The sequence below is a fragment of the Penicillium concentricum genome (genome assembly GCF_028827145.1).
Source record: "Penicillium concentricum strain IBT 3081 chromosome Unknown utg000002l_segment0_segment0, whole genome shotgun sequence".
In the NCBI taxonomy this organism is placed as follows: Eukaryota; Fungi; Ascomycota; class Eurotiomycetes; order Eurotiales; family Aspergillaceae; genus Penicillium; species Penicillium concentricum.
The window spans coordinates 5,824,477-5,846,518 of record NW_026622755.1 but is presented as its reverse complement, the minus strand read 5'-3'; the positions used below and the strand labels follow the sequence as shown (position 1 = coordinate 5,846,518).

Sequence of the window (22,042 nt, the reverse complement as noted above, 5' to 3'; positions counted from 1 at the left end):
CTCTGGGTGCATGACTCAATGAATGTCATGAGGATATCACTCTTCATCGAATCTTGCTCTATGGGCATCGCACCCATTTTCTGCTACACACTTCCCAGACCCATCAACACAGCATGATCATACTGTGCGCACCGCTCCATTTCTAGAATCTTCAATCCTTGACTTCTTGCATCAAACTGCGTGACTCTCCCTCAAAACATTCTTCGGTTCCTCGTTTCTCTGTCCACCGGACTCAGCCTTGATGCCTCTCGTTTCACCGACCCCGTTACCGGTGTGATTCCTGCTGATTTTTCTGAGCATATTCCAAACCTGCTCATCGTGGCGCTCCAAATCCCAAGGTGGAACAAATCGCTCGATACTTCGAGAGGGATTGTCGTACTGGAAGATCTTCAACTTGGCCCCGATAGCAAGGATGCCATAGATAGGCGATGCATCTTCCGCGAAGTTGCGATACCGAAACGCAAGATACAGCTGCAGCTCTCTCTGTCCATTTTCCCACTGATCATCATTCTCCCTATCAGCACGCTGGTAGTACACCACAAGAACTGGATTCTGGTGGCCATCTTTCACGTGGGAAAGTTGAAGCTCAATCCAGCCTGGACATCCACGCACAGCGCTGTGGGCGTATAGGCGGATGAAGAAGCCTTGTGTAGATGGGAATCGCAGATTCAGGATTGCATTCCAGGTGGCAATTCCATCGGCTTCGACGTTTTCGCTATGGAGGGTTCTAACCAGCCATTTGATGGCGGGAACGCAAGTGTACTATGATATAGGAAGTGTGTTAGTGGGTAGGGAGTGGAGGCAGGTAATCATAGCTCACTGACATTGTTGGACATGGCTCTGAATATCGAGATTATATTTCCGGGCCACTACATATATGTAGTAGTGTGTCTGAGGATCAAACAGGAGGGGATGTCCATAGGTAACTAGGTAGGATGAGGCCCTTTAAGACAATTTTACTTTTTTCCCCTGTATATTTTACACAATTGTTTCTACCATCTCTGTCCATTGATTATATATATAGTATTATGGTATCGGCCATCCATATGACCATGACTACACTACGTAAACAGAGTGAAAAGTGTGAGGTGACAATTTTGAGTGAAATAGAACACATAATCTCACAGAACCCAACTTCAACATACTTGCTTATATTAAAGGTCCAATCAAGAAATGAGGTCAAGAGCGCCCCCTGTATCATTATTTAATCTATAATTATTGACAGGAGAGAGGTCTAAAATGGAAATCTATAGGTGTATGGTTGCTTTAGGGTAAAGGGGATTGTTGTAGGAGCTAAGTTCGAGAGTGAACTATAGATTCTGACACAATTTTTGTGAAAGACATGAAGATTGAAACTTGTCTCTTAGCCTTCCTCTCAGCTTTCGCGCAAATAACAACCTCATCGAGATAGAATATGGTATTCCGCACCACATATCCATCCAGGTGAAGTGGTGGATGTCTTCATTGCAGCGTTTCTCTTCCACTGCGCTGCGAACTCGGTGCGTCAGATCCAAATTGGTCATGAATTTGGTTGGTTGCAACTAACCTCATCAAAGAGTCATTTTTGATGCTATACTATATAGCTCTATTGACTCTCTACACTGGTAACTCAATTTGTGCGCTTGAATGATATGGTTATATGAATAGGGCAGGGATGCCTGGTATATGGTAGAGGTGGACAGGAAAAAAAAGACTTTACAAAATACACCGGGAACTACACGAGAGGCTTCACATATATATCTTCACAAATGATCGGTTTGCGCGGACAATTTTGTTTCTTGACAATCATTTGTATCTCCAGAAACACAAAGAACATCTTAGAAGAAGTTTGACCACATTCACACTGGAGCCTGCCTGGTAAATTACTTTGGGGACACCATCTAGGGCTTGAACCTTGAGGTATTTTGCAAATATTGTTACTTATATGAGGGAAAAGAGCTTACCTCTTGGCCTGCCCCTGGGTCCAGAACTGTAGTACAAATTGTTCGATTTTCCTCTCAGACAGAAACGATCGCAAACATGCATTGGTAAAAGTTCAATATAATCCTCACGCTTAGTCTATTTTATCAAATTTGTGACCAAGGACGCAGGTACGCTTGGGCACTATATGCTCAACGACACATCTAGCGGGAACCCAAAGGTCTGTCACATGGACCTCTGTGGACAGTTTCCTGTACCTGTAAAGAATTATTATTTCACCTTATCAGAATAGCTGATCTTGGGCATTGATATGCCAGGGTATACATTGGTTTTACAGTTGTCCATCCACCTTGCAGGTTTACTCTTTGACCGACGAACGAAACATTTGTCGGGAATTGACCGACTTGGATTTCCATGTCCCTAGGGATTCTGCATTAGGTGATTCAGCTGGGGGTGATATTCTTCAATAACCATAATTCACCAAACTTGGACAAGAGCCGGGGGAAATTGCGGGACATCCGCCCCACGCGGGGCATCCTCACAGAAACAACGAATTGCCCTTTCTATGTCTAAATGAGAGACTGAAGTACATAAGCACTACGATATCAAATTTCTTCTGGACCCAATTACATCGCGTTGACCATCCCTGCACTCCCAACATGGCCAAAGCCGAGTCCGATCTCAGATCCATCCTCGATGGTGGCTTCGATCCTCAGAAGTTCCCCTGGTACGAACCTGAGTTGATCGAGGCTCCTGAGCCTGCAAAGACTCTCCTCGAGAAGTATAGCAAAATCCCGCCTGATCAGGTGGTGGACCATGTGAAGAAAGTGGTGAGTCTTCCCCATTCATGTTGGGCGTGTCTATGCTAATAAATATGGAATGACCCAGAGAGATCGAGCATTTGCCGTGGTGAGTAGATCTCATTTTATAGACAACCTGTCCAAGAACGCTGTACCTCGGGTCTCTCGCGTATTTGATGCCTGTCAGACCCAATTAGCAGCTCCCGTGTTTTCATATTTCTGGCAGACTAGTATTGACCAGAAACGGATGCTAATGAACATCCTCAGTTCCCGTACCCTTGCATTGGATCATTCCGGTTCCTAGATTTGAGCATCCCGCAATCACCGCTATACCCCGAGGTCCTTGACAGACTGAAGTCTGGCCAGAAACTGCTTGATGTTGGATGCGCGGTGGGGCAAGAGTTGCGTCAACTGGTAAGAAAGCCCATCCAGAGTCCAGAGCAATGAAGGCAAATCTAACGTCACTAGGTCTTCGATGGGGTCCCCTCCGAGAACCTCTATGCTTCAGACCTGCGCCAAGACTTCTACGACATTGGGTACGACCTTTTCAACGACCACGATCACCTCAAAGCCCAGTTCATAGTAGCAGACATCTTCGACGACAACTCCGATCTAGTGAAGAACCTGACCCACAAAATTGATATTGTTAATGCGGCTTCTTTCTTCCATCTTTTCAATTGGAACCAGCAGGTCCTTGTTGCGAAGCGGCTCGTCGGGTTACTCCAGGATAAAACTGGCTCTCTCCTAATCGGGCGCCAAATTGGTCTAATCAACCCTCCTCCTCCGGAAGACGAGGAGGCCGCTGGGAAGCACTATCGTCATGATCCTGCTACGTGGAAGAAGTTCTGGAAGCAGGTGGGTGCTGAAACGGGGACGAATTGGGAGGTTGAGACCAGGATGGAGAAGTGGGCTGGGGCAGATAAGATGATGAAAGACTACCATGAGGGGATGGACACTTTCAAGCTGAGATTTAGTGTTCGGAGGCTGTGAAGTAGTTCCTTTGATCAACTGTGATTTGAAATGTAAATAGCATGGTTGTAGATTACATCAAGCAGCGGTCCTTCGTGCACCACTAAGTCCTCTTCCGGGTTGATGATAGTACACCGGGGATTTGCTTGAACACCCGCAACACGCCTATGTGTAGCGCTACTGTGTATTTGGCTCAAAGTGTGGCGATGTAGTTGCTAGAATGGCAGAGTCGTACTGGAAAGATGGGAGTCCAGGCTGTAACTGATGCACCGCAGACGCCTTTTGAATCTGTGGCAGCTGCGTCGATTCATCGAATAACCATGGCGGGTTTGCAAGAGACATTATCTCCTGGTCAAATATAGTCCATGAATCGTCTGCACTTGGGCCTGGGAACGCTAATGCCACGCTTGTATCTGGGGGAGTATGCATGGCTTGCATACTCGACTCGAGCCTGTGGAATAGAACAGTATGAATGCTTGCAGCAGACTGGTTTCTTCGTTCTAAGCTTTGGAGGTGTGCTTGGATGAGGTGTAAATCTGCAATAGAGCATCAGAATGAGAATGAGTCCTGCTTTCCGGGAGTTAAATATGTCATACCATCTTGGTGGGTCATGCCGTCTTCAACACCTTGAAGGAGTAATACGGCTGCCCATGTAATCATCTATTTTGTTAAAAAGAGAATTGCTGGCTCTGGGGCTGAACTTACAACCAAGTCCCAATTGGACCATATGCTCGCATCATCTTGTCTCAGCCTCAACACTGCCCGAGCCGAAACGAGTAACTCGTGTCGCTCAAAAGAACTAATGTTCGCCGGACTGAGATCAAATCCACGAGCAGGATGATAGATTGAGAGCACATATAGTTTGTGCAAATGATACTGGAGCAAAATGAGAATACCTTGTCGATCCGATGGAGTGGGCTCTAATAACAGTCAGCTCTGGAAATTGGATCATCACTCGTAGACACTCACGGGATAGGCCATTATATCGTACCAGCCAGTCATCGAGTTTTCGTGCCCAATGCCTGATGACCTGCAAGTCATTTTCAGTAAATGGGGACCGAGCTGTAGGCACGATGTCGGCATCATCTGCATTGATAGAGGACCAGATGCTCGGTAGCCCACGGCCGACAAAATGACTCAGTCCAAAGTGCATCATTTCGGCAAGGCCCTGAAAGGCATTTCCTTGATGGCCATCCAGCCGCTGTATGGTTGGAGTTGCAGCATGTCGTGGGAGGAGTGGATATGACATGTGCATTGAGGCGTGTTCGATATCAATGACCTGAAGCAAACAAATGTAAACAAACAATCCGAATTTCGGGGCTTGTTGGGTGTTCCTACCTGAAGACCGGAGAACAAGCCACGCCAGTCTTGCGCAGTGGAAGTCATATCTACTGGACAATGATCAAGCCAGAGACGATATGCCATTGCAATCCACGAGCCTGTGGCACCAACATACGCCTCGCAGCTCAGACTAGCCATGATCAACCCAAGGATGTCATGGAATGCTTTCTCTCTTTTGGATTGTGGGGAGAGATTTTGCTCTTCGTTCTTCTGCTCTAATGTCTGCAGGGAACTTGGGTGCAGACACGGAGTCACAAGCTCAGCGATAGCACTATAGATAGCGGCAAGATATCCCGAGTCAAACGATGCCAGCCCAGAAGACTGATGGTGCAGAGCAGATATGTAAAGCACAGAAGCGAGCAGGACTGGGGTCGGGGAAGCGAACGCGCCGTGGTCTGTTAGGAAGTGAAGAAGTGGGAGATCTTTCAAGAAGCTGTGATATTGTCAGATATTCAACTTCAAATGGTGATTTAAACAGTACATACGAGCTCCATAGCTGCTGAACAACGGATCGCGACCAGACACTATCATCTGGAGCCGGACGAGTAATGACTCGTAAATGCGCAAGTGCTGTCCATACACCATGCAGTGTCACAACGTCCATCTCTTCTTCAAGACTTACTTCACGAGACAAACTAGCTTCGTCTTCGGGGTCCTGGGGGTCCTGGGGGTCATCAGTGATACCCAGGGCAGCCTCGATCCTGGCGAGCCGGTTCAGAATCGACTGGTGATCCGGCATCACTGGCAGAGAAGCAAAAGCTTGGTCTTGCTGCATCTCCATGAGTTCATACATCGCAGATGCCTAGATAAATGTTAGCTCGGTGCCCGGGTGATCATATCCACTATTTGCTCACATTGGCCCGGGGCTTGAAGACACAGGCTGTTCGAGTGTGACGGCAACGGCGACATGGAGGAGGTCCGGATACTTCGCATTTCATCTAAGTGATATAAGTTATCTAGTTAGAATATTAGAAAGGTGTGCTTATACCTTCAGTCGTCGGCAATTTACTAGGACTGGTTAGCTTCTCTCCACAATAGGCCGTGTTGGGACTCACCACAAGCCTTGGTCGGCTTAGGGCCGACCATGGCGCCCGATCTCTTCATAACTACTCAGAATAACTTTCCATAACTTCCATAACTCTTGGTGGTAATTTAATCAAAACAATTGGAGAGGGTAAGCAGATCGGAGTCCATCGGACGTTATCAGGGGGGAATTATCGTTTCTCCGCTTTTCGCAGCAGAGCTGTGGCGCTCCAATTTGGAATTATTCCCTGTAAACTCAAAAGGCTTATGTGTCTTCATATTTCTACGTTGAATTTCGATCTACTTATGTATTGATGTTCCCTCGTTTTTAGTCCGTCCTGTGTAGACTTAGAATTCCAGGACGGGTCTGAAAAACGGAGATGAGAAGTGTACCTGACGGTTCACATTCCCTTTATTCTTGCGCGAGCATCCTGAAATGAATGCGACATCTTTCAACCAAAGGTGGTGACTGGTTGAAGATGTGATTAGCTCGGTGCCGAAGCACGTGAATATCTTCAGCGCGGTTTGAGGTCAAGGCAGAGACTTGGAAAACAGGAGAACGGAGATGTATACAGATGTATACAGATGGGATATGCGCGGATATATGTACAAGGTAGGATGCGATAGGATGATATGCAGGGAGGTGGGAGTAGATAGAAATACACGGGAAGGTGAAAGTGGTGATACAATTCCCCAAGGATCATGTCCAGTTCAGGGGAAGGTGTGCAAAAAGAGAGGAACTGCTGGGCGATCATTAGTTGATATCGCTTAAGCGGTGGCATCCATGGAAAGCTTGCGCAGCTCCCATTCCGAATCAGCCCAGTCCTTCTTCTCACCAAGAACGCAAGTCGCTTGCCGCGAGCCATTCACCAGGAACTTTTCAGCGGCCGCGTTGACATCCTTGGCTGTAACATCCAAGACCTGTTCTCTCCAGCGTTGGTCCATTTCATGGGTAACGCCGCTCATGAAGTAGCGTGCGCCTTCGTCGTCGACGCTCACAGGGGCATCAAGACCTTGGAAGATACCAAGCTTAGCTTCTTCAATCTCCCGCTCAGACCAAGCACGATCTCTAGCAAAGATACCGCTGTTTTTGAAGACCTTGAGCGAGTTCAGGGGATTCGGGTCCCGGTAACTCATAAATGTGAAGATTCCCTTGATGGGCCCATTGCTAGCACCCGCTCCGTAGGCACCTCCCTTCTCCCGGATCTCGGGGTGAAGGTAGTTGTGGGTGAGAAGTTGAGATAAGATGCTGAGCGGAGCGCTGGATGGATCAACGAATGGCACAGTCTGGGTGGCCTGGCCAGAGTAATAGACCTTGTATGGCATATCATAGAAGGCCTTGTCGGCTGACTTGAAGGAAGAGGTGATATTGGCGCTTGGGGACTGTGTTCGAGGCAATCCGGAAATCCACTTTTGCAAAATCGATTCGTTATCACCAGCACTCTCCTTTTCACACACTATGCGGACGCGAAGTTTGGACGAAGAGATAGCGAAGGATTGAATCAGGCGAAGCTTCTCGATCAGCTCCTGGAGACGCTCGGGAGAGGACTCTGCGTCCCGCAGCAGGTTAGCCGTAGCCTGCAGTTGCTCAAGACCAGACTGCTGTTCTTGGACCCAGAAGCTGCGGGAAAGACTGGCAGCCGCAGCATTGACAGCGAATCGGTGACCAGTTCCGGCAATGGCATCCAAGGCTCCATTAGTGGTCATCCGGAGAAGTTCTTGAATCATTGCAGGCGCAGCAGGGCTCGTGAAGTCCGTCTCTGTAACCAAAACTGAGAGCATTTCCAGCATCTCGGGGATGTTCTTGTCAATGGCGAATCCAGAGAACTGCATGCCCTCCTTGAACTGATCCAAGTGCGTCGGGGACGACACAAGGAATGACGAGGTTGAAATCCCTCCAGTCTTCAATTTTATCAAATCTTCCCACTGTTCCATCGACCGGTTGGCAGTTCCCAAACGCATAACACAGTCGTTAAACAAGGGCATCAGCAACCGAAGTTCATCGGGTAGATCAACGAAGTCATTCAAGGCCTGGAAGTAAGTTAATCCATTGGTGGGAGCTTCACGCCAGACGACGTCAGCACCCTCGACTTTAGACTCTCGAACAGGCTTGCGCTCCTTCTCTCGCGAGATGTCCTTGACTCTCAACGTCGGGAGGCAGCTCAGGTCAGCATTATGGGCGTCCTCTTGGATCTTGAGAAGTTCCAATTCCTCCTCTCCAAGCTTGGTGACAGCCTTCTCAACTGATCCGTGCTCTTCGATAAGCTGGGCAAGTTTCTTGTCCTTTCGCACCACCTCCTTCTCGTCCAACTCTTTGTTGAAAGTGGGAGTACCGACCATAGTAAAAGTCATGCATTGGTCGTTGATGAGATATTTCTCCACCAAAGACTCGAGATAACCAGGTTTCGCATATCTGCTCTTGAACTCGTTGATGACATCATTCCAAGCCAGCTCTTTCATGGGGTTTGAGCCGTTGAGCCAAGTTGAAATGGTCTTCTCCATTACACCAATTCCGAAGTTTGCAGTCTTGTGGCGCAGCGAAAGCTCCAGCTGGTGAAGGAATCCACGAACCTTCTCCTCGCTAAACCCAGCAGAAACAGATTCCCGGAAGACCTTTTGAATCACATTTTTGATATTTGGGGCTTCCGCTTCAGTCACACCATTCAATCCAACCGAGAAGATGGGAGTTCGGCCAGATGGGTCAAGACCCGTGTTTGGTGTAAAAGAAGAGCCAAGACCACTCTCAACAAGGGCTCGGTACATGGGTGAACCGTAGCCATCGAGGAGAAGGGAGGAAACGATTCCTACAGAGAACGTTTCCACAATATCGGTTGTGTCACCCATGTACCAGGAGGTGGATGTCTTGTGTTGCTTGTCTTCGCTAGCAAATGTATCGACAGGGCCAGGAACAGTCACGTTAAGAGGTCCCTTGGTGAGATCCAGAGGTAGCTTGATATCAGTATCTGCTTGTCCTTTCTGGAAGCCATCTAGGACTGCACCGATCTGCTGCAAGTGATCGGCTAGAGGCATGTCACCATATGTAAGGATCTTAGAGTTGCTGGGGTGGTAATTGCGTTTCGAAAACTCCGACAGCTGCTTATGAGTGAGGTCTGTGATGTACTCCGGGTCTCCCCCCGAGTTGTTCAGCGATGGGAAAATGCTCTCTTTGAAACGGATATAGTAGAGATAGTTTGCATCGGAGATCTGGCCCTTCATCTCGTTGTAAACAACACCCTTGAACACGATGTCCTCCAATGACAGCTGTTTCTTGGTTTCTCCGGGAACTGACTCTCCAGCACGCGGATCCTCGGGACCCAAGCGCCATCCTTCTTGTCGGAAATCCGACTCCTTAAGAAGAGGGTGCAGAGTAGCATCGAGATAAACAGATAGAAGATTTTGGAAATCTTGTTGGTTGGTCGTGGCAAATGGGTATGTAGTGTGGTCGGAAGCTGTGAACGCATTCATGAAATTTGAGAGGGAGCGCGGAAGCATCTTGAAGAACGGGTCACGGATTGGAAATCTTGAGGAACCGCAAGGTCAGCAAAAATATAGAGGTTTTCGATATCATGTTGCTCACTTTTCGCTGCCACATAGTGTGGTATGCTCCAAAATATGAGGCACACCAGTAGCATCCGGCGGGTTTGTCTTGAACCCGATTCCAAACACATTGTTTTTATCATCTCTGGCGACATGCATGTAGTCCGCATCGGTTTTGTCATGCTTCAGCCATACTGCAGTCAGGTGAAGCTCAGGAACATGCTTCTTCTCCTGCAGGGTGAATCCATGTAGCTTCTCGCCGACCTTAGGGAAGTTATCCAAGTTGGTCACCGTCGATGCAGCTCTCCAAGTATTGCGCGGAAGGATGGTTTGTGTCGACTTTAATGAGCGACCGATAAGCGGGTGAGAATTCGGCACTCGCGCCGTACCGAGGCGCATTGATGAGCGCAACATGATTATAGTTAGTTGATGATCGTAGAGAATACCTAAGCAACCCCGGAGTTGAAAATGTCCAGCCCGGCCAGCCGACCGCCCAGGCTTACATCATCTATGCTAGCGTAAGCCTCACTGGCCGCCCGCTCGTCGAAGTTCTGCTCCGAAGACTAACATTTGCTCTTTCCCGAACGCTACGACAAACGAACAATTCCTACATCCCAGAGCCAGTGATCTCGCTCGTGAGCCTTGTCTCTGGGATCTCTCCCCCGTGTGATTGATCCGTCTACATCCTGCCCTGTATCCCGCCTATCTGGCGCAAATTTTCGGCTTCCGGCCTTCGTACCAACCTCGCGTGAATCGAATCGCCAAATACGTTGTTTCTGTAATACTCCACGCAAAGACCTCAAGATGTCGTCCACCTCCATGGCGAAGAAGAACAAGGGGAAGAAAGCGGCCGACCCAAACGAGACGTCCAAGCTTTTGGCCGCCAAGATCTCCCAGCTGGAGCAAGATGCCGCCGGCGAGAAAGACCAAGAGGCGGAAATTGGTGCGTGACTCCCTTTGTATTCTGCGGCGGCATTTTTCCTCTTTGCTTGGTGCCGCTGGGCCACGGTGTTAGTCTGGAATTTAGGGTCACTAACTCGGGATTTTGATATACAGAGCGCGAGGTCAAGAAGGCAACTCGTGATCTCAACCAGCTTTTGAGCAATATTGAGTCTCCTATGACCAAACTCGAAACCGTCCATAAGAAATACACCGAGCTATTGGCAGATATGAAGAAGTTGGATCGTGATTATTCGAAAAGCAAGAAGCGCGCCGATCAGCTGCAAAAAGACCAAGATAAGGGCAAATCTGATCTCAACAAGACCATTACAATGAAAGACAAACTGGAGAAGTTGTGTCGAGAGCTTACGAAGGAGAACAAAAAGGTCAAGGTAGGTCCATCAACATGCGCCCCGAGACGATTTCGCCAAACACCGCGGAGGACTTGCCAGCTAAACGATTTGGTAGGATGAGAATAAGAAGCTGGAGGACACAGAGAAGAAAGCGCGCTTGATTGTTAACGAACGTCTCGACTCGCTTCTCTATGACATCCAAGACGTCATGGCTGCCAAGGGGAACCCTCGTAGCGAAAAGGTGGATGTTGATTTGGACGAAGCGTACGATTTCGATTTCCTTTTCTTCTTCGGGCTTTGGGTTTGCTAATAAGAGAGGTTTAGACTCCGCGCCAAGCTTAAGACCATCAGCGAGCAGTTTGACACACGCGATCTACATTACAGGGGCCTCCTACGTGGCAAGGACTCCGAGATCCAAAGTCTCGCCTCCAAATTTGAGGAGCAGCGCCGTGCTGGTGAAGTTGAAGCCAACCGAAGCCGAGCTTTGACCTCCCAGGTTTCCACCTTCTCGCATACCGAAGCCGAATTGCGCAGCCAACTCAACATCTACGTGGAGAAGTTCAAACAGGTACAGAAGGGTTCCCATAACCCCTCTCATTCCCCGGTCGCTGACGAAGACCTTCAGGTCGAGGACACTTTGAACAACAGCAACGATCTTTTCCTTACCTTCCGCAAGGAGATGGAAGAAATGTCCAAGAAAACCAAACGCCTGGAGAAGGAGAATCATACCCTCAACCGGAAGCATGAGCAAACTAACCGCAATATCCTGGAAATGGCAGAGGAACGGACCCGGAACCATGAAGAACTTGAAAGATGGCGACGGAAGTGCCACCACCTAGAAGCCCTTTGCCGGCGTATGCAAGCCCAGGGACGAGGTGAAGGACTTGCTCTGGCGGAAGGCGACGATCATTTAGAGGGTGATGATGAAGGCACCGAAAGCGAGTACGATGATGACTACGAAGATGACGAGGAGGATATCAGTGATGAGGAAGATCTTGAGCCACCCCCAACCCGGGTCGACCAACCCTCAGAGAAGCCTGTCTTTGGTCCAACTCCGCCCCCGAATCTTTTGGAGGCTCGAGCAAATGGCAACGCTACGGGAGTCAATGGCTTGGTTTTCTAAGATTATTCCAATTTATTTGATGTCGATTTTGATTGAAACAACTTGGTTACCCTCGAAAGACGCTTTTCTTCGGCTTTGTACTTTTCTCCCAAGGGAAATGCTTCATTTCACCTTCACAGAGATCCGGAGATTCGTGTTCAATTCGAAAGTAGAAGTTCTGGTGCCATCTATCTTGGGTTCCCTCACCATAATCGGTGGATGCCAGGGCATGATCCATCTTCCTCGTTGGTTTCTGCAAGTCTCGTTGGTTTTTAAGTGTTTTTGTACAAGTACATATCATATTATTATCAAAAAAAGAAAGGAAAAACATGCCAAAAAATATTGCACTAGCCACAGGAACCAGGTGATAAACCCCATTCATCCAACTTCGTGTCTATACTATCTATAGTTTACTCGCCGGCCCTGTGGAAGTGATGTATGAGCCTCCGACTTTGAGCACCTCGACGGCCTGTTGAACCATTTCCTTCACGATGATCCCGGCTGGTTTTATCTCCTTGACACTGGCTGAGACATCACCCATGAGGAACGGCATATCGATATCCTTCTCGTTCTCCAAATCATGCATCATGGGCACAACACCCTTGGAAGTCAGCGCGGCAATATCAGCAGGCCGCGCTTCCCACTCCTTGACATAATCATTTGGCAGCATGCGCAAAGGCCGACCAGAGATAACAAGCGTGCGCTTGGTCTCACCAAACTGTGCCCCAACAACAGCTTCCTTGTGCAAGCGACTAGCACTACTCTCCTCCGAGGCCACAAACCGCGTACCTACCCAAACACCCGCAGCACCATACATCAATGACGCCGCCAGGCTGCGGCCATCGTTGATACCACCGGCTGCAACGACAAGTGCCGGTTGGCCAGTCAACGGACTCTTATAGTTCCGCGCAACATCCACAATAGCAGGTACCAGAACAGAGAACGGTACTTCACCGGTATGACCGCCGCCCTCGCCGCCCTGCGCACAGACAATATCGACGCCCGCCTTGAACGCCTTCTCGGCGTGCTTTGGCGCGCCGACCATATTCATAATCAGGATACCGGCCTCGTGGAGCCGCTTGATGGTCTTCGCTGGCGGGATGCCGACGGCGGAGACGAAGAGCTTGGCGCCGTGCGAGATGGTCACCTCGATCAACTCGTCCAGGTGACCGTGTGTATAGTCATGGTTTGTCGCGCGTGCTGAGCCTCCGACTTGTGGAAGGGCGAGATCCACGCCGAAGGGGAGCGAAGGGTCCCGGAGGAGTGACTTAAGCTCTGTGAGCATCTCTGATAGTTGCGCTGGTGTATATCCCAGTCCGCCAATTGTACCTAGGCCACCGGCATTAGACACCGCTGCTGCTAGTGGAGCTCCAGATGCGCGGGCCATGCCAGCTAGCAGCACTGGGTGTTGGATCTTGAGAAGAGAGCATAATGGTGTTTGGAGAGACATGGTTGGATTGTGGAGATGGAGATGGTACGTCAGTAGTAGAACTGCGTTGAAAGATGGCCGTTTCTCAATCTCTTAGATTTATATAAACCATCCATGAAGATCATGGATGTTCGAACAATTGATAATGCGGGGAAGCTATAAGCCATGGACCGAGGCAGCTGATAGCCGATCTACATTATGCAGGTCCTACAATATAATGCAATATATGATACTTTATGAATACATTTTGAGTAGCCTTTTCCAGCATTACCGAGCATAAACTCCTGAAGTCGGCTTAATGTGATATGGAGAACTCGATTACTTGAATTTTGTTCTATTTTTACCTTGAGCCTAATTTAAGCTTGACTGAGACTATAAAACGAAAGGATGTATTTGATAAGATTAATGAAATAAATAACAAATTTCAGGAGTCAATTCGATTATTTTCATATAGAAAATCACTTTGACCAGTGCCACTAAATCCAGAAGCGGGAATGTAATTGAACGCGCTAACTGACGCGTGGGCGCGTCAAACACATCTTTGCATCACCACAACCCCCGAAACATAAGATCTCAGCATTATTCCGGAAAATATGGCACCGGATGCTGAGGATTACACTTTCTTGTGTCCTCCCAGGTAATACCTCTTGATCCACTCTACCTCCAGGCTACTGGGGGAGCTTTCGCTGATTGCGCTCTTCCTCGATAGCAAGGAGGAACAGGAACAGGAACCGATTTACCGCGCACCCTCCCATTACAATCCTCGTCACACCTTCCATCTACCAACTGGCGCAGGACGGCACTATCAGCAGCAATTTGATGACCTGTACTTTTTGCGACTCGCAAAGTTGAAGCCTACCGTCGAAAAAGTCGCGAAAGACGCATGGGATGGACTTATTGTAAGGGCACTTCATCCTAGGACATATCTTCCACTCTCAGCTATGAATTTTTCTGACATATTCTTGCAAATTTAGATTGCTGGAGAGAAGGTGCGACGTGTCGATCGAGTACTCGATGTCCGACAAGGCGAGCTGTGCTGGGTCGCCGGCACCGTTTACATGGATTTACCAATGAAACCGAACATTTTGGACGATCTCAGCAAAGAGGTCAGTTCATTGGCCTCGCTCCTGCTTCTTCTTCCACTAACAATCCATAGAACTTCACCTCTGCACCACCTCCCCGCCGCACTTACACTGATCCTTCCAACCCATCTTTGACCCAAATCATGATGGAAGATGAGTCTGGCCGCTTACGGCTAACTGGAAACTTCCTGCGATCTACACAGCTGGCGACAGGTGCCATTATTGCAGCTTTGGGAACTGAAAATGCGAATGGAGATTTCGAGGTTATTGATATCAAACTGCCGGATTTGGCTCCGCAGCTTCAACGATGGGAGGGCAAGGCTCCAGAAAATGGAGTTGAAGTTTCTGGAAAGGAACACGGCAAAATCGCCTTCGTCAGTGGCCTGGGAATCACAGGAACATCGAGCGACACGCTTGCTTTGGAGTTATTGACAGATTATCTTCTGGGCTACACAGGATTCTCGGGAAATGAGGAGAACAGTCCTTCCCTGGGTTCCTCTAAAATCACCCGCTTGGTCATTGCAGGTAACTCACTTGGAGCCAGCGTAGTTGGCGATGTGGCATCAACAAACACTGGCAATGATGAGGCAACGAAAGCACAACCGAAAAAATATGGCTATGACGCCTCTGCATACAATTCCGCGCCTATCACAGAACTCGATAACTTCCTAGCGGAGATCTTGCCCAGCATTCCCGTCACGCTCATGCCGGGCGAAAAGGATCCCGCAAACTTCTCCCTCCCTCAGCAGGGGATCCATCGGACTATGTTCCCTCAAGCAAGGGCATACTCCGCACCTCCAGCCAGGGGAGATGACAAGCCCGAAGCGGGCTGGTTTGACAGTGTCACGAACCCCTGGGACGGTGACGTGGAAGGCTGGCGACTATGGGGATGCAGTGGTCAGAATGTTGACGATGTTCTGCGGTATATCAGTATTGAGGGCGGCGATAGCAGCCCAGACAAGGAGACGGATTCCGATGCTCGGATGCGAATCATGGAAGCCATGCTTCGTTGGCGCTGCGGCGTTCCCACTGCGCCGGACACAATTTGTATGCTTGGACCTCCGAGTCCTCAGAGAAATTTTGCTAACAATACTCTCTAGGGTCATATCCATTCCAGTCCGATGATCCATATGTTATTGAGTCCTGCCCGCATATCTTTTTCGCTGGGAATCAGCCACAGTTCAAGACTGCCACGATTGAGGGTGACGTCCCTCTCCGCCTAGATGGCGATACTGAAATGATGGGTGCTGCTGATGGCTCCGACGCAGCCCGTGTTCGGCTGCTGGCACTTCCCAAATTCAACGAAACTGGGGAGTTAATTCTGGTTGATACCGAGACGCTAGAGGTCGAGGTGGTCCGGTTTGAAGTTTTCAAGGGCCAGGAAGAACAAAAATGAAGTGATAGAGATACCAATCCATCAATGGTGCTAATGAAATAACCATCTTGCCAAATCACATGCATATTGATATATTTATATAATCCCATAGCGCTCAGACAAATCGTATACAACCCGAGTGGCTCCACGCGCCAAGACCCACAATTGGAAGAATCCATCCCACTAACTTCCTCTGCTTTATATCCATCGAGACACTAATAGACGTCGAATGGGTATTTCCCTGCAATAGTACATACCAGTTGGACAATTCTGAATCATTCACACTGGAAATGATCACTTTCTGAACATCTACCCACAATGTTACTCAATGCCAACATCGGTACGCTGCTCTATGCCCATACCCACATATATACTTTCCCCCAGAGATCGAGACTATAAAAAAAAAAAACAGAAAAAGCTGATTTAGATTTCTGAGGAATAGCCCTCTGCTCCTCAAAGGCCCTTTTAGTCCCGTACTCATCATGGCACGTACCCCGATACCACGAATGGATGAAAGACCCGGTAAGCAAACCAGATCAATAAGATCATAGTTATAATCGACCACCTTTCTCACAAAATCCCAGGAAATCCAAGAAGCAACAGCCTCAGAACCCTTAACTCTAGAAGAAGAATACTCGATGCAACGCAGCTGGCGCCAAGACGCAGACAAACTAACCTTCATCGTCTGTCGGGCGATCACAACAGGCGCCGAAGATGACATCCCCAGTCAGGCAGAGCTGCAAGCAGAAAGTGACTCGCCGGCTACTATGGTTGGTGATATCAATCTCTTTCTGCGCATCGATGATGGCGAGGAGGGCGACAGCCCGCCGCAGATAGTCGGCGAGATCGAGCTCATGATCGCTGAGAAGGTCAACCAGCGACGCGGGTTTGGGCGCGCTGCGCTACTCATGTTTATGCGGTATATTATCCAGAACCAGGGGGCTATTCTGGATGAGTTTGTTGGTGGTGGTGATGTTGATGTTGAGACTGTGCGAAAGTTGCGGACTGGTGTTGAGACGGCGGCGTCATCGGAGGGGCTGACGCTCGAGTGTCTCAGTGTTAAAATTGGACAGGCAAATTTGAGGAGTTTGGCTTTGTTTGAGGGGCTTGGCTTTGAGAGGGTTTCTGCTGAGCCCAATTTCTTTGGGGAGTTCGAGTTGCGCAAGGCGGATTTGAGTCTAGGTGGTGTGGATGCGGCGCTTGAGGGGGCGAAGGTGCGAGGGTTTATTGCTTTGCCTTATGAGAGAACAGAATAGATATTTGTTTCTCGATAGTTTATGGGGTTTCTGGTTATTTGGGGTCGTAGTTGTCAAATGAACAGGGCACATAGCATTCCATAGTACTCGAATAACAAATGAAGCATCAAAAGTCACATCCCTTCAAAGTACCCTCCACCTCATATTTCCCTTATAGCACTTAATCATGCATACAAAGCCGGTCCGGGGATAGGATACTCAGTCAGTGTAGAGTAAAGATCAAACAAGATCCCGGGATCAGTATTAGTATACAACTCCACACCAAGCGTGCCGTCAGGTACATCACTTCCACCACCAGTAACCTCCAAATTGAAGCACTGCGGGTAGTTCTGAGCACCATTCTTATTGCCAGCAGAGTGCAAACCGATAATTTCATGGCGCATGACATAGTTACCCGCAGCGATAGTAGCAGGAATCCTCACTGTCCACTTGCTTCCAGCAGCAATAAGATCATCGCTGGCCCATATGCCAGGAGGAGTTGCGCCATCAATGAGACCGTCCTCTTCAATCTTGAAGAATTCCAGCGTGGCCTTGTCGACTGTACTGCAGTCGCCGTTGCACGAGGCGAGGTATGTAATCAGAGGACCGTGGTGTGACTCTGGCCAGGTCGTCCATTGGATGTCAATGTCGGAGCCAGCGGTAACAGTGGCACTCAAAGCTGCGTTGACTCCGTCTCGATGGCAGATTATGTTCGGGTCTTGGTATTCGGTGCCGTCTTCGAAACCAAGGTCGGTTGCCGTTGTTGCCCAGCCGACGCTGTCGGGGGCCTCGTCCATGTAGGCATATTTGTCAACGAGGTAACCAGTGTAGCTGATAATGTGGTTGGTTGGTTGTTGGTATGAGAAGACTTCTGGGTCTTGGATTGACTTACTTTTTGCCATCAGCTACAATACTGGAGACGTAGGCATGGCCTGCAACAAGGGAGGCGGAGGCTAGGAGCGTAGATAGCTTTGAAAGTGTCATTTTGATTTGGCTTTCTTGTAAAGAACTCAGTGGATGTTTCTGCCTTACAAACATATCTTTGAGCTCAGCAGCTACGGTTTATATACACAGCCCTCGCAGAGCTCGTTTTAGTTTGTTCCTCTACGGGACTATTGATTTAGCCGAGTGTTATGTTCCTGAAGGATGTCCGTTCTGATACTGGAATAGTGTCAAGCACAATTACGTCAATTGGCATAAGTTAAGCACAGGGATGTAACATCGAGTGTTGACTAAGAGGCCTATTGCAGGAACTTGTTGGTGGAAAATAATATATCAAAGCCGGAGCATAGCCTTTTCAGTATCTTATTGGCCTGAATAGAAAGGCCTCCGTGTTTGAGACACAAAAGAGATATATTATCAGGCGCCATGGGGACCCATTCTATACCAATAAAGAGAACTAGTCAAGCAAACCCCTTGGAAATATGATCCACATGTATATATTTTGCGGGGTGCAGAAGCCAGAGGCATAAGTGCCAGCCCGATGGCTAATTTCTGCAGCCAACAACGGCAATGAATAGTGGTGATCCGGGGTAGCGGGCCGCCGGAAATATAGAATCAGCTATATATTCCTATAAAACGCTCAATCTACCGTATGATATGATTGATGCCAAGAGAAGCTGCGACGTGCCAAGCAATGCGGAGGGCATTATGTATAGGAATTAAGTGCCGTGGCCTGAAGAGTAATGATCTACGGAGATACATAGGTACTAAGGTGATTAAGATTTAGTACTTAGTTAAAGTATCTGGTAATATATAACTACTATGAGGAAACTGTTCAATTTTGATTGATGATAAAACGATGAATACTAACACCTGAAAATGTAAAGATCAAGTGGTATAATACCAAGACAGAGCAATATCCTGCGAATGTCAGTAATGTTATCCTAAGCGCAAGTACAAATTTTGGATGATACAATCCTATGGATCAAGAAGACTAGTATATATCGGTGCACTTACTAGATTAGTATGAATTATAACCAAGAGTCAGATGCATATCGATCAGACCGGCTTCATGCAACATCTCCTGGAGATACTGAGGAGTAACACTTCGGATAGCCGTTCAATCATTACGCACGAGGCTATCTCTATGACTCTTCTGGAAGCCCGGCCCACTCAAGACCATCTGCATTTGTTTTAAGACCTTGGCGAAAGAGCTAGGATTCCTGGATGAGGCAGAAACTCCAAGGACTGACGGTCCTGCCCCCGTGGCATTAGCACTCCCAGCGATAAAATCGCTCGATTTGTGAGGGAGGTCCGAGTAACGATCAAGTACTTTACCGGCGTTAGCGTACAGTGCCAGAGAACGGAACGACCAACCGCCCTCGTTGCAACATCTCATATGAGTAGCAGGTAGCATCTTGTTGAACCACTCAAAGCAATCAGTGCAGTCGTTGAGAATGATACCGGTGATGAGATCGGGGCCTAGGCCAGGGGGACCTTCAATGGGCATGACGTAGTCGGGGTCTACGCCCTGTAGGGTCAGAGCTGCATTCGCAGCATCGATGTTTGGGTACCACTGGACGGCATTCACGCGCTGTTTGAAACTGTTCGATGCATTGCTATCCATCCAATGGAGTTTGATGTATTCTGCTAGTGTTTTGTTAGTTTTCATTAGCTGGTTAATGGAATGAAAGTTCTCGTGTGTTAATCTGGGAGAGCTTCCCAAGAACTCGTCTAGGATATTGAGGATAATCTCTGGTGGGAATACGCCAAGGTTGCCCAAAGCAGGGTCCAATGGCTTTTGGTGGCACATATTTCCAATTTAACCTTCGCTGGGTTGTCTGAATGAACCCGTGTTGAATACCGAGTGAGATTCTGAAAACGACAATATATATTTATTGATCGAGATGAATATGGAACCACGCGATTCTGATATGATAAAAATTGTTGATGGCTTCTGTGTTGGGGCTCCGAGTTTATTTATATAGGTTCGAGGAGACATGCTGTGGATATACTTGCTTTGACCATTACGAAAAGAATAGAACCACAAAGGTCTTTCAACACGCTTGTTCTTCAAGATAATCATCCTCAACAATGGTATTATGCGAGCAAAGGTATGAGGTAGTGTTGAAAGACTCGGACCCAAACCCTGATCCAAAGGACCCAATGCCGGGTAAAAATAGGCTTCGGTATTCCTTTCAGTCGAGGTATCAAGTTACGGAAAGAAATATAGTTAGTGTCAGTCTGAGATTATTTGACCAGAGATCACGATGGGCTTCCGTCTCGAATAAAGTCGAGTCAAGGACAAGGCCGGAGGCGACTGCGACGCTTGCTGACAGGACGATTGAAGGATCGTTGATCTACACAAGTCAGCATTTACCCGGTCTACTTGTTGCCTTGGGAGACAAGATCAAAGTCGGGAGAACATCCATGATAAAGGATAATGGATTAGGAAATCTCGACTGATAACGAGAAACCTATGTAGTAATGATATTTCAACTGTTTTTTTCATTGGGTTGTAGGGACTGGAAACTCCGACAAAAGCCTTCCTCGAGTGCGTCCAGAAAATGCGAGTCGCCTAACCGGTGAATAATAGCAGCCGGTTTCAAAGGCGCAAAGAAACTCCCCGGGCGTGAAAGTCATGTTCCGCGCCACGGAGTTTTCCCCGTGCCGGCTCGCAGAGGGACCAAGCCCGTGTCATGTATCCCTCCAACAGTTGGTCTTGCATGCATCAACAACCAATCACGCCGCACTCCGATCCTCCATTCAGTCCATTGTTACCGAATTTAGTTGGTCTTCTTGGTGCCCTTGGAGACATCGACGACCTTGAGGGCTGTTCAGAAATAAATTGTCAGCATAGGTTCAGAGCTGTATTCAAAGTCCATCTTCCAAGATGCATATCCTCCAATTTTCTCAACTCATACGGCGGAACAATGCGATCGTAACGTACCAGGGGGCAGGCTCTGCTTGAGCTTGTCGGCCTTTTCGGAGTCCTTCAGGACAAGGGTGTAAAGGTTGCGGTGGCAGCGGACCTTGAACTTGGTCTGCTGGTTCTTGCCGTTCTTCTTGATGCGGGCGGCTAAAGGCGTAAACAGTCAGCATCGATGATCATCTCCAAGTCTCATGGCGGAAGTCCATCAATGTAGCGCAACGTACAGGAGGCATCCTTCCGGCGGCAGATCTCAATGAACTGCTTGATATCGGAGACTTCGGCAGGCATAATGACGGTTGCGGGTGTTTTGAAGCAAGGTGCAAAAGAGAAAGCTCACTGTCGACACTAGCCTCTAAGGTGAATGTGTGCGGATCACGTTAGGGCTTGAAGCTGCAAAAGCCCTTGCTTAGTCATGTACAATTTGCAGTCGGGTTGGTGCCTCAGGCGGCGAAGTCGCGGTGGCTGGTTGGGGCGTTGTGGCTCGTGCAAGTGGGGTCATAAATGTGGCTGGGAGATTTGGGGGCGAATGCGGGAAATGATGGACGGTCCCTGTGTCTGCTTCTTCGGGGATGCGATATGATGCAAAATGGGAGTCCACCATTGTTCGCGACGGTTGACTCCGTTGCTCAGCATATCCTGGCCACCTCGAATTTCTACTCCCCAATCGTGAATGGCGATGCAGTTTCGGCGGCGGCTGAAGGGGTGTGCTTCCCTCAGGATCGAATCTCTCCAGGTCCAGACTTTCTGGGGGAGTATTGCCTTTTGATGTGACATGCAGGTGGACTCGGTATCGTCTATAAAATCCTACGCTGTAAACAGGGTCAATGCCTGGCTTGATACATACTGCAATGAATATCAACCATACCCCTGTATGATGGCAGCTCCCACGGCAATAACGAACGTCACCGAAGACAGGAAGATGACTGCTTCCATATCGTCTATCCGAACAGGCTGTTCGAAGATTTGAAATGATCGAGGGCAGTAATGATAGACTAATGGGTATAGATATGTGATGCAATGGCTGCTAGAACAGTGAGAGCAACAAAGTTACAGGTGGCATTGT

The 22,042-nt window shown here is 48.5% G+C and overlaps 12 protein-coding genes across 12 annotated transcripts; 4 read left to right on the top strand and 8 right to left on the bottom strand.

Annotated features, from left to right (window-relative positions):
• Window positions 1-171: 171 nt before the first annotated feature.
• N7517_005902 (uncharacterized protein) lies at window positions 172-836 on the bottom strand (the record flags this gene model as incomplete). Its single annotated transcript, XM_056723632.1, has 2 exons — window positions 172-762; window positions 825-836. 2 exons carry the CDS (start codon window positions 834-836, stop codon window positions 172-174), a joined length of 603 nt encoding a protein of 200 aa, XP_056579882.1.
• A 1,743-nt stretch (window positions 837-2,579) lies between these two features.
• N7517_005901 (uncharacterized protein) lies at window positions 2,580-3,710 on the top strand (the record flags this gene model as incomplete). Its single annotated transcript, XM_056723631.1, has 3 exons — window positions 2,580-2,750; window positions 2,988-3,134; window positions 3,189-3,710. 3 exons carry the CDS (start codon window positions 2,580-2,582, stop codon window positions 3,708-3,710), a joined length of 840 nt encoding a protein of 279 aa, XP_056579881.1.
• A 156-nt stretch (window positions 3,711-3,866) lies between these two features.
• Window positions 3,867-6,134, bottom strand: N7517_005900 (uncharacterized protein; the record flags this gene model as incomplete). The annotated part of the gene is made up of 9 exons (XM_056723630.1): window positions 3,867-4,225; window positions 4,286-4,349; window positions 4,395-4,609; window positions 4,659-4,968; window positions 5,028-5,463; window positions 5,516-5,832; window positions 5,885-5,968; window positions 6,019-6,038; window positions 6,086-6,134. 9 exons carry the CDS (start codon window positions 6,132-6,134, stop codon window positions 3,867-3,869), a joined length of 1,854 nt encoding a protein of 617 aa, XP_056579880.1.
• Window positions 6,135-6,821: 687 nt separating this feature from the next.
• Window positions 6,822-10,004, bottom strand: cym1 (pitrilysin family metalloprotease cym1; the record flags this gene model as incomplete). The annotated part of the gene is made up of 2 exons (XM_056723629.1): window positions 6,822-9,573; window positions 9,631-10,004. 2 exons carry the CDS (start codon window positions 10,002-10,004, stop codon window positions 6,822-6,824), a joined length of 3,126 nt encoding a protein of 1,041 aa, XP_056579879.1.
• Window positions 10,005-10,394: 390 nt separating this feature from the next.
• On the top strand, window positions 10,395-12,005 carry N7517_005898 (taxilin; the record flags this gene model as incomplete). The annotated part of the gene is made up of 5 exons (XM_056723628.1): window positions 10,395-10,533; window positions 10,647-10,921; window positions 10,998-11,146; window positions 11,207-11,450; window positions 11,508-12,005. The coding sequence occupies 5 exons, from the start codon at window positions 10,395-10,397 to the stop codon at window positions 12,003-12,005; spliced, it is 1,305 nt and encodes a 434-aa protein (XP_056579878.1).
• A 382-nt stretch (window positions 12,006-12,387) lies between these two features.
• N7517_005897 (NAD(P)H-dependent flavin oxidoreductase) lies at window positions 12,388-13,434 on the bottom strand (the record flags this gene model as incomplete). The annotated part of the gene is made up of 1 exon (XM_056723627.1): window positions 12,388-13,434. The coding sequence occupies one exon, from the start codon at window positions 13,432-13,434 to the stop codon at window positions 12,388-12,390; it is 1,047 nt and encodes a 348-aa protein (XP_056579877.1).
• Window positions 13,435-14,006: 572 nt separating this feature from the next.
• N7517_005896 (DNA-directed DNA polymerase delta subunit POL31) lies at window positions 14,007-15,891 on the top strand (the record flags this gene model as incomplete). Its single annotated transcript, XM_056723626.1, has 5 exons — window positions 14,007-14,050; window positions 14,123-14,312; window positions 14,388-14,519; window positions 14,570-15,542; window positions 15,596-15,891. The coding sequence occupies 5 exons, from the start codon at window positions 14,007-14,009 to the stop codon at window positions 15,889-15,891; spliced, it is 1,635 nt and encodes a 544-aa protein (XP_056579876.1).
• A 297-nt stretch (window positions 15,892-16,188) lies between these two features.
• On the top strand, window positions 16,189-17,126 carry N7517_005895 (uncharacterized protein; the record flags this gene model as incomplete). Its single annotated transcript, XM_056723625.1, has 3 exons — window positions 16,189-16,210; window positions 16,313-16,392; window positions 16,455-17,126. The coding sequence occupies 3 exons, from the start codon at window positions 16,189-16,191 to the stop codon at window positions 17,124-17,126; spliced, it is 774 nt and encodes a 257-aa protein (XP_056579875.1).
• A 164-nt stretch (window positions 17,127-17,290) lies between these two features.
• N7517_005894 (lytic polysaccharide monooxygenase auxiliary activity family 9 protein) lies at window positions 17,291-18,089 on the bottom strand (the record flags this gene model as incomplete). Its single annotated transcript, XM_056723624.1, has 2 exons — window positions 17,291-17,936; window positions 17,998-18,089. The coding sequence occupies 2 exons, from the start codon at window positions 18,087-18,089 to the stop codon at window positions 17,291-17,293; spliced, it is 738 nt and encodes a 245-aa protein (XP_056579874.1).
• Window positions 18,090-19,167: 1,078 nt separating this feature from the next.
• Window positions 19,168-19,860, bottom strand: N7517_005893 (uncharacterized protein; the record flags this gene model as incomplete). Its single annotated transcript, XM_056723623.1, has 1 exon — window positions 19,168-19,860. One exon carries the CDS (start codon window positions 19,858-19,860, stop codon window positions 19,168-19,170), a length of 693 nt encoding a protein of 230 aa, XP_056579873.1.
• Window positions 19,861-20,833: 973 nt separating this feature from the next.
• N7517_005892 (60S ribosomal protein eL38) lies at window positions 20,834-21,267 on the bottom strand (the record flags this gene model as incomplete). Its single annotated transcript, XM_056723622.1, has 3 exons — window positions 20,834-20,880; window positions 20,998-21,126; window positions 21,204-21,267. The coding sequence occupies 3 exons, from the start codon at window positions 21,265-21,267 to the stop codon at window positions 20,834-20,836; spliced, it is 240 nt and encodes a 79-aa protein (XP_056579872.1).
• A 118-nt stretch (window positions 21,268-21,385) lies between these two features.
• Window positions 21,386-21,912, bottom strand: N7517_005891 (uncharacterized protein; the record flags this gene model as incomplete). Its single annotated transcript, XM_056723621.1, has 2 exons — window positions 21,386-21,773; window positions 21,845-21,912. The coding sequence occupies 2 exons, from the start codon at window positions 21,910-21,912 to the stop codon at window positions 21,386-21,388; spliced, it is 456 nt and encodes a 151-aa protein (XP_056579871.1).
• Between the last annotated feature and the right edge of the window lie 130 nt (window positions 21,913-22,042).